The 13,979-nt window shown below is 33.7% G+C and overlaps 1 protein-coding gene across 1 annotated transcript in view; it reads left to right on the top strand.

The window, feature by feature from the left end:
* The window catches only part of LOC148943851 (ATP-dependent clpX-like chaperone, mitochondrial), a 59,229-nt gene that overhangs the window by 1,517 nt on the left and 43,733 nt on the right, over window positions 1-13,979 (top strand). Inside the window, exons 2-4 of the mRNA XM_089101873.1 lie at window positions 8,051-8,236; window positions 10,870-11,018; window positions 13,607-13,799. Coding sequence (XP_088957999.1) covers window positions 8,051-8,236; window positions 10,870-11,018; window positions 13,607-13,799 — 528 coding nt within the window. The remainder of the gene's footprint in view (window positions 1-8,050; window positions 8,237-10,869; window positions 11,019-13,606; window positions 13,800-13,979) is intronic.

The raw sequence follows: 13,979 nt of genomic DNA, 5'->3' as shown, positions 1-13,979 counted from the left end.
CATTCTATAGAATATAATTTTTTTAAGAATTTCAATTGGGCACCTTTCTGTTATAACCTAACATGCAAAATACTTGATTTTCAGGCAAAATTCTACTTTAGCTACTTTTGGCTATTTTGGAAAGGGTTAGGTTAGAAAAATGAAACTTTCAGGGATGGGTGTACAGGCTAAAGTATGTCCTGGGAAGGTATTTTGAAGTACCTATCTCAATTCCTTCTCCCTCTAGAGAGTTCTGAAATTTGCCTACATGACAGGTCTATACCTATTGAAATTGTGACAAAAGAAAATTTTACCTTAATTTTCAGTTATCAGTTTCTCTTTCTCTGGCTTTAGTTCTGGACATGCAATTCCTATTATTTGAGTAGAATTTTAAGCCATATTAATGTTCTTTTTTCAAAATTTAGGAAATGTATCTGTATATCTTTAAAACCTTATAAATTGGGATTGAGCAAAGTTTTGAAGCTGAAAACAATTTTATTGTACTTCATTTAAGCAAAAGATCTATTTTACAAGGTTTCACTTTTATAACACAGAAATTATGAAAGGTCATTAAAGGTCAGGACCCTCTAGAGGGAGTGGAGGTAGGTACTTCGAAATACCTTCCCAGGACATATTTTAGCCTTTATAACCATCCCTGAAAGTTTCATTTTCCTAACCTGTCCCCTTTCCAAGATAGCCAAAAGTAGCTAAAGTAGAATTTTATTGATTTTCAATTCAAGCCATTTTCCTACAGTTTCAAGTTCTTCAAATGCCATTGACACAAATAGTGCTGAATTTTTGTGATTCAAATCTTTGCTGTCAACAATTTAGGGTATATATTTGCATGTTAGGGGGGTGGAGATCAAGTTTAAATTTGCAGTGGGCCATATAATTTATCTAGGATGAAAGTGAAAACATCTTTTCATGTCTTTTTTATGGCTCTTTCATAATTCATATAAAATACCTTTGGGGCCCTTTCAGGGCTCAAGATGCAATATGATCCAGAAGCAATTATTGAATTATGAAAGAGCATACAAAAGGCATTAAATGATGTTTTCACTGTCATCCTAGCTAAATTGTTGGGCCATCTAGAAATTTACTGGATCTTGTAATTTGAACTGTACACAATCAATCCACCTTAAGATTTTATAACAGAAATAATCTAAAGTTATGAAAGTAAAAGTTAGTTAGATAAGTTTTGCAACAGAATTGTTGCTTCATTTCTGGTGTCTCTTGTAATGACAGTGTCATTACACTGTCATTTTTCTAATAGTTTTACTATATCCTCTAGCCCATTGATAATAACACTAACTGCTTGTATTCTGGTGCTCCATTGTGTTTCAGATTCACATTTGGCAGTTTCTGTTAAAGTATTTCTTAGTAACTCCCATTGTCATGTTGGATGTAGGCCTAAGAAAATCAACATTTGTTTTCAGTTATCTCAAAATGGGTGCTACCATTTCAAACAACAGTCACAAGCACTAAACATCATTTTGTTGACAAGGAAAATCTGCCAGAATCACTAACCATCAGAATATTGACAGTCATAACATCAACACATCAGTTCATTGATAGTCACAATCAATACCCATCAGAACATCAACAGTCATAACATCAGCACATCATAACATAGAAATTTTTTTTTAGATATTATGACTGTTGACATTCTGATGGTTAGTGATTCTGACAGATTTTCGTTATGAAAAACATTTGTTATGATGTGTCAATGCTATGACTGTTGACATTCTTACAGTTAGCAGTTCTGATGAATTTTTGTTATGAAAATTTTTTTGCTATATATTTGCACATCAGGGGGGTAGGGGTAAAGCATAGGATATATTAAATACATAACAGATTTAGAAACAAATTTTAGCTATATAATTGCACATTAGGGGTGTGGGGGTAAAGCATAGCATATATTAAATACATAATGGATTTCTGACAGATTTTTGTTATGAAAAAATTCTTAGATGTTATGACTGTTGACATTCTGATTGTTAGTGGTTATGACAGATTTTTGTTATGAAAATTTTTGTAGATGCTATCACATGTCAATGTTATGACTGTTGACATTCTGATGGTTAGTGGTTCTGACAAATTTTTTTTATGAATTTTTTTTAGATTGTATGATGTGTCAATGTTAGGACTGTTGATGTTCTGATAGGTAGTGATTTTGACTGTCAATAAACTGATGTGTTGATGTTGTGATGGTTAGTGGTTCTGACAGACTTTTTGTCAATGTTTTGATGGATTTTGTCAATGTCTTGATGTTAGTGCTCCTGACTGTTAGATGTTATGATGCCTTCCCATCCCAAAACATGTCAGAATGATTGGATCATTCTGACTTTAGGAACAGCAATTTCTACTAAATTCAATGAATGGTTATCACAATTTAAAAATAGATAATGCTTTATGATTTTTTTTCCATTGATTTAGTATAACCTACCCCTCAACATGTTCCAAAATTTTACTCTAAAATTTTTTTAACCCTTTTGGGTATGCCCAGAATCAAACATTTTCCCTATTTAGTAATAATTCCTGTATAAACAATAGGTAAATTATGTAATTTTATAATCCTTGTCCCAGAGCTGTTGAGGGTTTGGCATCATTAGAGATATAGCTATTTGATCTTTTGGGTAAATTTGTAGTTGGCTATATAATTTAGCTAGGATGAAAGTGAAAACATCATTTGATGGCCTTTTTATGCTCTTTCATAATTTGATAATCACCTCTGGGGCTAATTGCATCTTGAGCCCTTAAAGAGGCCCCAATTGTCCTTTGTTTTGTAGCCACATAAAGAAGTTATCAACATTAGTAAAAGTAATGAAAAGTGGTTACAATGTCACTAGTTTATAAATAAGTTGTTCAAGGGTAATATATTCCACAAATACTTATTTATAACAATTCGAACCTCATTTATTAGGCAACTTAAATATAAATGATTTTCTTACCATTTCAATTTAAGTGTGTGTTTTTAGAATGCTGTCAACTAAAAAAAATTGTCAGAAATTGTCTGAATTTGACTTATCACAGAGTTTACTTAGCAATAGACAAAGCTTTGTTCTTCATTGAAAAAAAATTCCTTATGCTTTTACTTCAACCCTAGTGCCTGATTACATGGATGTTTTTAATACATTTTCTTGCTGAAATATCCCAAAACTGATTTTGACTTAGAACTGACAAGCCACATTTTGACTAGTTTGAACAAAACAACAGTTACAAAAATGTATAATCATTGTGGAGGAAAGGGAGCACCTAATAAGCAAAAGGAGAGAGGGGATTGGGTTGCCCTCTAATCTCTTCAACAAATGGTTTTCTGGGAGAGGTTTGCTCTCCCAGAACCAACAGGGAATTAATTTCTATCAATTAAAAGAAACTAATATCATTTCCCTTCATTTAGATTATGTCTGAATAAGGGTGCTAGTGGGTGCTAATTCTTTTTTGTTGCAGAAAAATCATTCTAACATTTGTTTTAAAACTTCATTTAACTTCATCTGATTTGCTTTATATTTTATAAAAGCATATGCTGTGATGTGTAAGTGCACATCATGTATCATGAAGGAATTTTGGTGGGCACTGTTGAAGGGGGGATAGATGTCTAAGCCATAAGTCTGTCACTGGACCAAGAGGAACCTAATGTAAAAGAATTCAAAGGCATCCCTTCTCCTGAAAATAGACTTTGAGAAGAGGGGGGGCAAAATTATTATTTGCTGATTGGCTTGAAACTTATGTCCTTAAGTCCTTTGGCTATGGGAACCCAATAAAGAAGGAAAATAGAAAAAATGGTTCCCTAAAAAAACTAAGGCCTGGCAAAGGGCCAAATAATTTTTTTTACCCTGACTACTTGTCATAGAAGGGTGGTTATAAAAACTTATGTAGGGGCTCAGCTCATTTCATTAGAAGTTTGATATTTCTAAGACCCTTCTATGGCTGAGAGTGATTTGGTCTGGCCACCAGCCTCCCTTCCACAACTTTTTCTGCTATCTGGCCTCCCAAGAGTCTAATGTTATTAGATCCAAATTTTAAGATAATCATTTTGATCAGGTCTAAAATTGAAAGGTTTAATAAGTATGGCTTGGGGGGGGGTCATTATAACCTCCAAAGACCCATGGGCTATGGACCCCAATTATGTAAATTAGCTATATTTTTTTAGTTATTAATACCAAAATACAGTGATCTTTATCAAGCTTGTATGCACTAAACAAATAGGTTTAGTAGATTAGAAAATTTACTAATAGGCTTAGTAAATTTTTCACAGACAGGTTTAGTAGAAAGCCTCTGAAAGATCATTTTCTTGGGCAAGATTCTCACAGTTTGAAAAGGATGTAATCTGGAAATGGCATTGGGACCTAAAGTGCATCAAAAGACACTATGTGCATCCAGGGGGCGAGGGGGGTGCATGCCCCCATAACATAGTCTAAAGTAGTTTAATTTACTTAATTAACGCAATTTTGCATTAATTAAACTTGCTTCTGATGTAAGTTTATGAGATCAACCTATTTTGCCCCCCCCCCTAAAAAGTGGTGGATCCTGGATCTGCCACTGTGTGCATCCTGGATGTTTAAGTAGCATATCTGCCATATCTTGGGAGTTGCAATTGGATGAAGTTGAAACTTTCATGTACTCTTTGGGAAAAGGTGGGACAATGTGATTTCAAATTTGTATTGGGGGAAGGCAAAGGGATTAATAATTTTTGTCTCTGATCCACAAAATGTTTTGCTCTGTAAACTGTGGGATTTATAATTAATGCCCAAGTAGAAAGGCTAATTGAAAGACACTGTGTGTTACCAGGTTCTTAATATGGTATGTCTGCAACATCTAGACAAATCATTGGAAATCAAATTGAAACTTTCAGGGGAAGCTAGGAGGAATAGCTAACCTGTAGTTTATATGAGAATTGCTGATTAGCACTTCGACAAGTGAGGATATTAGATTTATTTTGCAGTAAAATGCTTGGATGGAGTGTTGGATTGGACCTTAGAGGTCTGCAGGATTAGAAAAAGTAAAATAAGAAGGGTAAAATTAGAAAAAGTGTAATTGTTTGACATAAATATGACAAGGGGAAGCCTCATGGTCTGGATTAGGTATTTAGAGGGCCAGAAAAAAAATTCATAATTCTTCATCTAGAAGGTCAGGAGACTCTTGAAAGTGTCAGGGAAATTGTAGCACCTCTCATCCAGAGATACATAAGGCTGGGTTCAGTGATTATATGTGGCTTTATTTGAGCAAAATCTAGTCTTTTGGAGCCTGGATATACTCACCACTAAATAAATCAATCTGAAAATTTTGCTAACCCTGAGGATGTGAACATCCATATTCAAATAGGGGAGCCAATTTTTGGGGTTCTCTTAGCATTATTTAAGAACATTAGTCTCAAGCCAATCAGTAAAAAATTTGGGACATATTATATTTTGAGGGGGGTGCCTTGGGTTTTTTTCACATTAAGCTCCTCCTGGCCAAAGAATTTACAGCTGTAAGTTTAAAACTAATCAAGGACAGAAAACTTTTGGCCCATTTCCAGGAATCCTAACCCACTCCTGCCCCACAACAAAGTGTAGAATTTTTTCTTTCTGGAGAATAATCTCTGAAATTTTTTAGCCTGTGTGATTTCACAGGCAGCACTATTGTGCTATTGGATTTGTTGTAGAAATTTCGAAATAGGCTCATTTGACTGGAAATTGGAAGGGCTCGTGCCCTTTTTAATACCGGAAGTGATTGGAAGGCAGCTAATATCCCTTCCATGACCACCATTTACCCAAACACATCCAATTAAAATTAAACCACCATTTACCCAAACACATCTAATTAAAATTTTGAGATAACCATTTTATTCAACATAATTGAAAGATCTGGAAATTATGTCTTTGAGGAGGACACAGCCCTCAGGGCAAGGGCTGTATGTTGTGCCCTGGGAGCATATGAGGTTTTATAGAAAGTATTATTGTAGACACTTCAAAAAGGGCTCATTCAATTGGAAATTCAAAGGGTTAGTGCCCTTTTTAATTGTCAAAAGTGGTTGGAGGGCAACTAACCCCCCTCTCACACCCACCATTTCCCTAAACACTTCCAATCAAAATTCTGAGATAGCCATTTTATTCAACATAGTTAAAATTCCGGAAATTAGGTCTTTGAGGATGACAATCCGTCCCCCCCCAAATCCATCAGGGCAAGGATTCTAAGTTATGCCCTGGGCGCATATAGGCCCTAAGGTTTTTTTTTATAGAAAGTGTTGTTGTAGAAACTTCAAAAAGGGCTCATTCAATTGGAAATTGAAAGGGCTAGTGCCCTTTTTAATAGTTGAAAGTGATTGGAAGGCAACTAACATCCCTTCCATGCCCACCATTTTCCCAAATACATCCAATTAAAATTTTTAGATAGTCATTTTGTTCAACAAAGTTGCAATGTCTGGAGATTATGTCTTGGAAGATGACAAACTCCCCACACCCCTCAGGGCAAGGGTTGTAATTTATGCCCTGGGAACATATAAGGTTTTTATAGATAGTATTGTCTTAGAAACTTCAAACAGGGCTCATTCAATTAGAAATTTAAAGGCATAGTGCCCTTTTTAAAAGTCAAAAGTGATTGGAGGGCAACTAACCCCTCTCTCATGCCCACCATTTCCCTAAACACATCCAATCAAAATTTTGAGATAGCTATTTTGTTCAACGTAGTTGAAAGTTCTCGAAATTTGGCCTTTGAGGATGACACCGCCCCCCCCCCCCACAGCCCTCAAGGTAAGAGTTGTAAGAGTTATAAGGTTTTTATAGAAAGGGTTATTGTAAAAATTTCTAAAAGTACTCATTCAATTGTAAATTGAAAGGGATAGGGCCCTTTTTAATAGTCGAAGGTTATTGAAGGGCAACTAACCTCTCATGCCAACCCTTTCCCCAAACACAGCCAATCAAAATTTTGAGATAGCCATTTTGTTCAATGTATTTTAGAGATCTGGAAATTAGGTCTTAGAAGATGACAAACTCCCCACATTCCTCAGGGAAAGGGTTGTAAGTTATGCCCTGGGGGCATAAACGGTTTTTATAGATGGCGTTGTCTTAGAAACTTCAAAAAGGGCCTGTTCAATTGGAAATGGAAAGGGATAGTGCACTTTTTAAAAGTCGAGAGTGATTGGAGGGCAACTATACCCCCCCTCTCACGCCCACTATTTCCCCAAACACATCCAATCGAAATTTTGAGATAGCCATTTTTTTTCAATGTAGTTGAAACTTCTAGAAGTTAGGTCTTTTAGGATGACACCCCCTCCCCCACAGACCTCAGGAATAGGGGTGTAAGTTGTGCCCTGGGGTCATAGAAGGTTTTTATAGAAAGGGTTGTCTTACAAACTTCAAAAAGGGCTCATTTGATTGGAAATGGAAAGGGCTAGTGCCCTTTTTAATAGTCAAAAGTGATTGGAGGGCAACAAACCCCCCTTTAATCTTAGAAAAAATATTTAACTTCTCCTGTTTTGTGCTGCATATAGAGGTATTTAGTTTTAAATAGAAGTTAAATCATCAGTAAGTGTGATTTTTTTATTGAATCAGTAAGTGTGATTTTTATTAAATTAGTAGGTCTAAGTGTGATTTTTTTATTAAATAGAGCAGAATTTTCAATTTAAAGTTTATGAAAGGGCATTCCCTGAAAATATTCAAAATAGTATACATTTATAGCTTATGAAAGGGTATTCCCTAAAAATGTTCTAGCATACCTGTTCAGGAAACACTAAAAATCAGTTCAAAGGACATATCATTTGAGAAACATGACTACTTTGGGAGTTCCCTGCACTGCAACCCACTTTGATTGATGAACTTGCTGACAATAGGAAAGTAAAATTTCACTGTATTTTCATTCAAATTTCATATTTAAATAGAAAATTCTTGACAGCTTTTGATGATAGCTAGTCTTGTGGGAGAATTTGCTGATCAACCCTTCGTCTTTGTGATGGTCAGCTGATGCTGCAGCTTGGTATTGTGATTGCCATAATGATTTTTATGTTATTGCATTTCCTTCAACTATGAGCTAGATCAGTAGTACTGAATTTTATGTTTTTACTTATTTATGTTTTATTTTTGATTCATAGGTATACTCCACATTTGTGATCCTACTCAAGAAGCAACTAGGTCTATAAGCATCAGCTCAAAACATCTGCAGCGAGGGGCTGATTCAGGAGCGCAACTCAGATCTGGAAACAATCGTGGTGGGGGCAAGGACACTCTAACATGTCCTAAGTGTGGTCACCCATGCTCTAATGTCCAAGCTATTGTTTGTGAGTGTTTTTTTCTTCTATAGGGCTAGAATTACCAACTGAAACAACACGTTAATAATTTGTTCCCTGATTCTTCCCTTATTTAGAAGGATGCACATTAAAAACAGTATATTAATTTTGAAAAAGTATACTATATAAAGATATGTTTATCCTTGAAAAAAAAAAGAATACATCATTCCATTGATTGATCAGGATCTTGGTAAACATGACTATGTACAAGGTAACAGACTCTTTTGGTCTAAAATTCTGTTGGATTCTCAACAACTACAAATTCAAAGGAAAGCTGCACATTTCCTTTGCAGTTATTTGGTTCTATATGACTTAGTGTTGAGTTTTATCCACGTTTCTCTGTTTTAAATTTGGCGCCTGTTGTGCAAAAAGTGGGATAGCAATGCTACTTGGCAGTTTTCAATTTTTTTTGACAGATTTTGCCTGAAAATACCATTTTATATAAATACTTTTTGCTCAAAGAAAAATCTGTCAAAACGCAAGTTGCGCTGCTAAAGTATTGGCAGCTTTGGAATTCTGTCATATTCTGCTACTGGCAGCCTTGGAACTTTTTCCATACACGTTTGGCACCCACTACTACTTAGATTGCATAACTGCATATGAAGGTCTTTTTAACAAAAAATTGAATTCCCAATTTTTCTGACTTTTTAAGATAGTACCAGGGAACGAAGCTTTGCTTGGTGAAAAGAAAGACATTTTTTTTGTCTGCATAATAAATTTGAATTGGCAAACCTTTTTGCATATTTATGCTGACAAATTGTTCTTTACTATTGGTAATCAATTAAATTATAATGTGCTTTTTAGCACATTATAAGATGAGCACAGCTGTGCACAGCACAGATGAGCACAGCTGCTCATCTTCAGCAAGATTCATTATAATTATTATAAGCATTTGTGATGTCATTCCAAGCATTGTGATGAAATTCCAAAATTATGGCCAGGAACGAATTTTTTCAAAGTTGTCACTTATCTAGATCCTTTTTTTTCACCAGTGAATGGTATGACAATTTTCAGGAATAGATTATATTGCTATTTTGTAAAAAAAAAAATTACAGATAAATAAGCAAATTTTAAGATATTTTCATTACTGAGCAATGAATTAGGCAAACATATGAATTCATGCCTTTTTTTACGGTCTTTCTCAATATAATAATCGTTTTCGCCGTTATTTAAGCCCTTTATGAGCACTTAAAGATTAAAACACATAGAATTTTAATTCCATTCTGTTATATAATTTAAGTTACATAATCTACGGGCTTTGATTCATTATGATCCAATTGAATACATTATTTTTAAATATTTTAAAAATTGCCCTGTTTACTTTAAGCTGTTAGTGCCCCTCTTGTTTAAACCCATGTACCTGTAAACTGAATTGACTGTGATGAAATCAAGAACCAGAAAACACATGAGAAATATATTATCTGCACACTATATTATTTTGCACAATATATTATTATATATATTGTTATTATATATATTATTATATATATATTATATATATTGCACATATATATATATATATATATATATATATATATATATATATATATATATTACAATATATTTGCACAATATATTATTTGCATAGCTATATATTTGCACACTAGTGGGGGGGGGGGGGTAAATATAGTAAATATTCAGTCGAATTGATTAAAGTAAGAATTGTTATTATTATTAGTATTATTATTATTGTTCATTTGTTGCCCGTCAAAAAAAGGTACAATAGACAGAGTAATCACTAAAGATAACAAGAAAAAAAGGACAAAAACACAGAATTAAAAATTAAAATACATTACAAAAAAACTGCTATGTAATGGAAATATCTTCAAATTTACCTATAAGATATAGCCTATAGTTATTTAAGTATTTTGCTTCAAACAATCAGGATTCATTTGCACTGTCCTTGGTACATCAAACAAAAATTCTCCAGGAGTTATTCAGTTGAATATTTTAAAACTGAAATGTTCTTGTAGGAGAACTTTAAAAGATTGTTTTGTAATGAGACAAGCAAAAGACAGCCATATTTTCCTTATCATTCATTTCTTTATAGTTCATTATAGTGTCCATTATGTTTTATTATAGTTTCCGTACTTTTATGTTTACTTGCTACTTTTATGCTTTACTTACTTTTATACTTTCCTTTTTGTTAGTTTTCTATTCAGATGGATTGCATTGCTCATTCTTCATTCTTCCATTCTTCATTCTTCCATGTAAAAAAAAATCAAATGTATGTCTGTCTGTGTGTACTGTATGCATAACTACACAGTTCATCTGATCACTGTTCATCATGAAACTTTAAGAAGTTGTTGAGCACATTCTTGTGAAGTTTTTAGGTATTCTCCCCCCCCCCCCCATGGCCCTCTTAATCTTTTAAGTACTAACGTTGGGTGATTTGCCCCTAACCACGCATTACTCTCCCTGTGGAATACAGAGAATCACCAGATCGTTACGAATCACCAAGAGAATCACCAGATTACGCTACGCGGACTAATGGTCAGTGTGTAAAAAAAATTAATTAGAAGAAAATACTTGAATATTAAAAAAATATTTGTTTCAACTTCCCAATTTAAATTTATTTTTTAATTTTAACTTAATTTATTTATTTTTTCTCATTATATTTTTAGCTGCAAGCAGGTTTGTTACATGTGAAAAGTGTCACTTTTTGTTTCAACTTTCGACCGAAAATGAGCAGCGAAAAACTGTCAAACTGGAAAAAATGGAAGATGAAGGGAAGACGGGAGTTTTCCGAAAGCCTCCCCCACCACCCAAGAAGGTAACACCTTCTAAGGTGCAAACTTTTTAAAACTGATTGATTAAAGGGCTGTTGAACCTAATGATTAAAGGGCTGTTCAGATTAGATTGAATCGAGAGCAATTGTGAAGTCTGTTAATGTCATATCTAAAGTTCGTTATGACGTCGTATAAAGTATGTGACGTATAAGCTAGTATATGATGTCACTTAAAGGCTGCATATATAGGCTTTATGTAACCCAGTGGAGATTTTTTAATAGTGAAAGCTTACCTTTTGAATACAATAGATACCATTTTATGCACCAGAACTCATTTTTCTTGCTCAAAACTCAAAAACTCAAAATTTAACTAGTCCCAAAAAAATTATACTGTGGCTGCATGGTTGATTGATGCTATGCTTGGCGATGCAGGGCCCAGGGATCAATCTCTGCTGCAGCAAGGTTGGGTGACTGACTCGCGATTTGTCGTAACGTCTATTCGACACCCTGTGCACCTGCAATGACCCTGGAGGACAAATATCTTTTATCCTTGAAATATCACTATTATAAAGTTCAGTGGCATCAATTCATTAAAGTTTCGGAATTCGGCAAAATATTTTTTCAATGTCTAGGGAAAGGAGGGGCGAATTTTTTGAATGAAAAAACAAAAAAAAATCAAGGGCAACAACCTCCGAAAAGGTGATTTTCTAAACCCGGGGGAGGAATTAGGGGAAAAGTCCCCCTTAACCCCCAATTGACACTACTGTACACGTTTCGTAAGATACAAATAACTGTGTTTGTGTTTTACAGCTCAGCTAATGGCCATTAATTATTCATTAAGGTAAAGCTAAATCCTTATTAATCTTTACCACAACTCGATGTGTCAGCTTAATATCAAAGAACAAAGTCACCTGAGAACAACAAAGCAAATTAAAGCTGTGCCAGTCTCTTGGCCATGAATCTACTTTGAGGGTAACCATTTCTTTAGTACCCTGTGGTAGGCAGGTTTGGATCATATTTTCATTTATTTCCAAGCCCGGCCTTATCCACTGTTCTGTCACAAAGTTGTCAAGGAGGAAAAAAGCAAATAAGTTGACGAAGACCTCTTGTCAGTCAGAGTGAAAAATATATTTTTTAAATTTTATTCAAAATTTTTTTTTTTTTTTGCTGTTTCTTGGTTTTTATCATTACGCCAAAAAAAAATTGTGGTTTGCAATGAGAAATTTTGTGGGCATATGTTTTACCTGTATTTTTGCTATTTCTGTACGAGTCAGACAAAATTTCGAGTGAAAGTTTAAACCATGTGCCTCCCGCCCCCGTAGATACGGAATGAGAGCCTAACATTGGGGCATTAAGCAAAATAGTTTTTGACAACTTCTTGACTTTGGTCCTTAGGAATAATCAACCAGTCGGTAAAATCTATTGTTATTCAAATTAGGTATTTTTTTCCAATTCCACACTGCCTTTCTATGATGAACAAATTGGGATTTTATAATTGCATTGTTTCTCGTTTTTTTTTTTTTTTTTTTTTTTTCGTTTTTTTTTTTTTTTTATTTGTCATTGTTAGTCAATTTCGTCTTAAAAATATTTCAGTAAGATTTCGATCCATAATTAATAATTTCTATTTGATAAATTTCAAAGTTAATTATTTTTGACTTGATTGGACAAGACTAGGCCAATTACATTTTGTCTGTGACAATTTCAAATCTGTATAAAAGGATGTTTCATAATTTTTGCGATATCAGTCAGAGGTTTTTCATATTTGAAATACCCTCTGGTATTTCTATATTTTTCTATAATTTTTTGAATATATAATTTTAAATTTTTATAATTTAAGCTTTATTTTAGTTTTATTTCATTTGTATTTTTTTAAATTAAATAATTATATAATTCATATAATTATTAGTTAATTATATTTTATAATTAATCTGTGAGAGGTTTTTCATATTTTGCAGTACAGTAGCTTTCTCACGAGTAGGATTTTAGAGAGTACCCCCAAAAAATTGTTCCGAATGACCCCCACAAAATTGTTCCGAATGACCCCCCCCCCCTCCCCCTCCGGTCCGATAATTAAAAGACGATTGCTAGAATTGCTAATTTTTGTATTTTCAACTCTCCCACATAAGACAAATTTTTTTACTCCCCTTTCCTTGGAGAGATAACCCTAGATATACCGTAACTGGATGCTCATCCCGAGCATAACCTTGGTATGAGATGTTCTGTATTTGCTGGTTTGTTCCTTCCTCCCCCCTTCTTTATTTTCGCTTAAAAAAATATATGTATATATGTTTTATTTATTAAATTCTACAAGTTTTTTATTTTGTTTTTACTTGTTATTGACAATTCCCAGTGTAATTATTGACTGAAAAATGATTTTTCATTATAATAAATTTAATTTAGTCTGTCTTATTTTTTGTGTCTTTTAATGATTTTTACTTTTCGTGTTTTCATTTTTTTTTTTACTCCAAAATTAGGATTTGGCCCTTCAGGGCTTGTGATAGCAATTTTTGTAATAAATATATGATCTTATGTGGTTTCCCAATCAGTATGAATTCAATTCAAAATTAATAACTTATAAACAAAAAGAGCTCTAAAATAAAGGTTTTACCAGATAATTTTTCGATTTTTTCCAGATCTATGAATACTTGAATAAGCACGTAATTGGACAAGAGCGTGCCAAAAAGGTTTTATCGGTGGCGGTCTATAACCACTATAAAAGGATATTTCACAACCTTGGACAGCAAAGTGCCAAACCTGAAGCAGTAGCTGCAAGGGAAGCAGCTGAACAACAAACGCGCCCAAAAATCACACCCCAAGCTTGGGCGGGTAAGTCAATTTCCTATTTGATCAAAAAAAGTGAGGTGTCACTACCCTTTGTGGTATGACAAAAAAGGTGATACTACTAAGAGATATTTTCAATAAAAATCTATATATATTATTATTTGCAATATTTCAATATATATAGATATAGTTCTCAATGTTAATTTTCAGTTATATATTAAAACA

The sequence above is a fragment of the Artemia sp. Qi Xiang Cuo genome, chromosome 15 (assembly GCF_049724085.1).
Source record: "Artemia sp. Qi Xiang Cuo chromosome 15, ASM4972408v1, whole genome shotgun sequence".
In the NCBI taxonomy this organism is placed as follows: domain Eukaryota; kingdom Metazoa; phylum Arthropoda; class Branchiopoda; order Anostraca; family Artemiidae; genus Artemia; species Artemia sp. Qi Xiang Cuo.
This window is presented reverse-complemented; position numbering and strand designations above follow the sequence as displayed.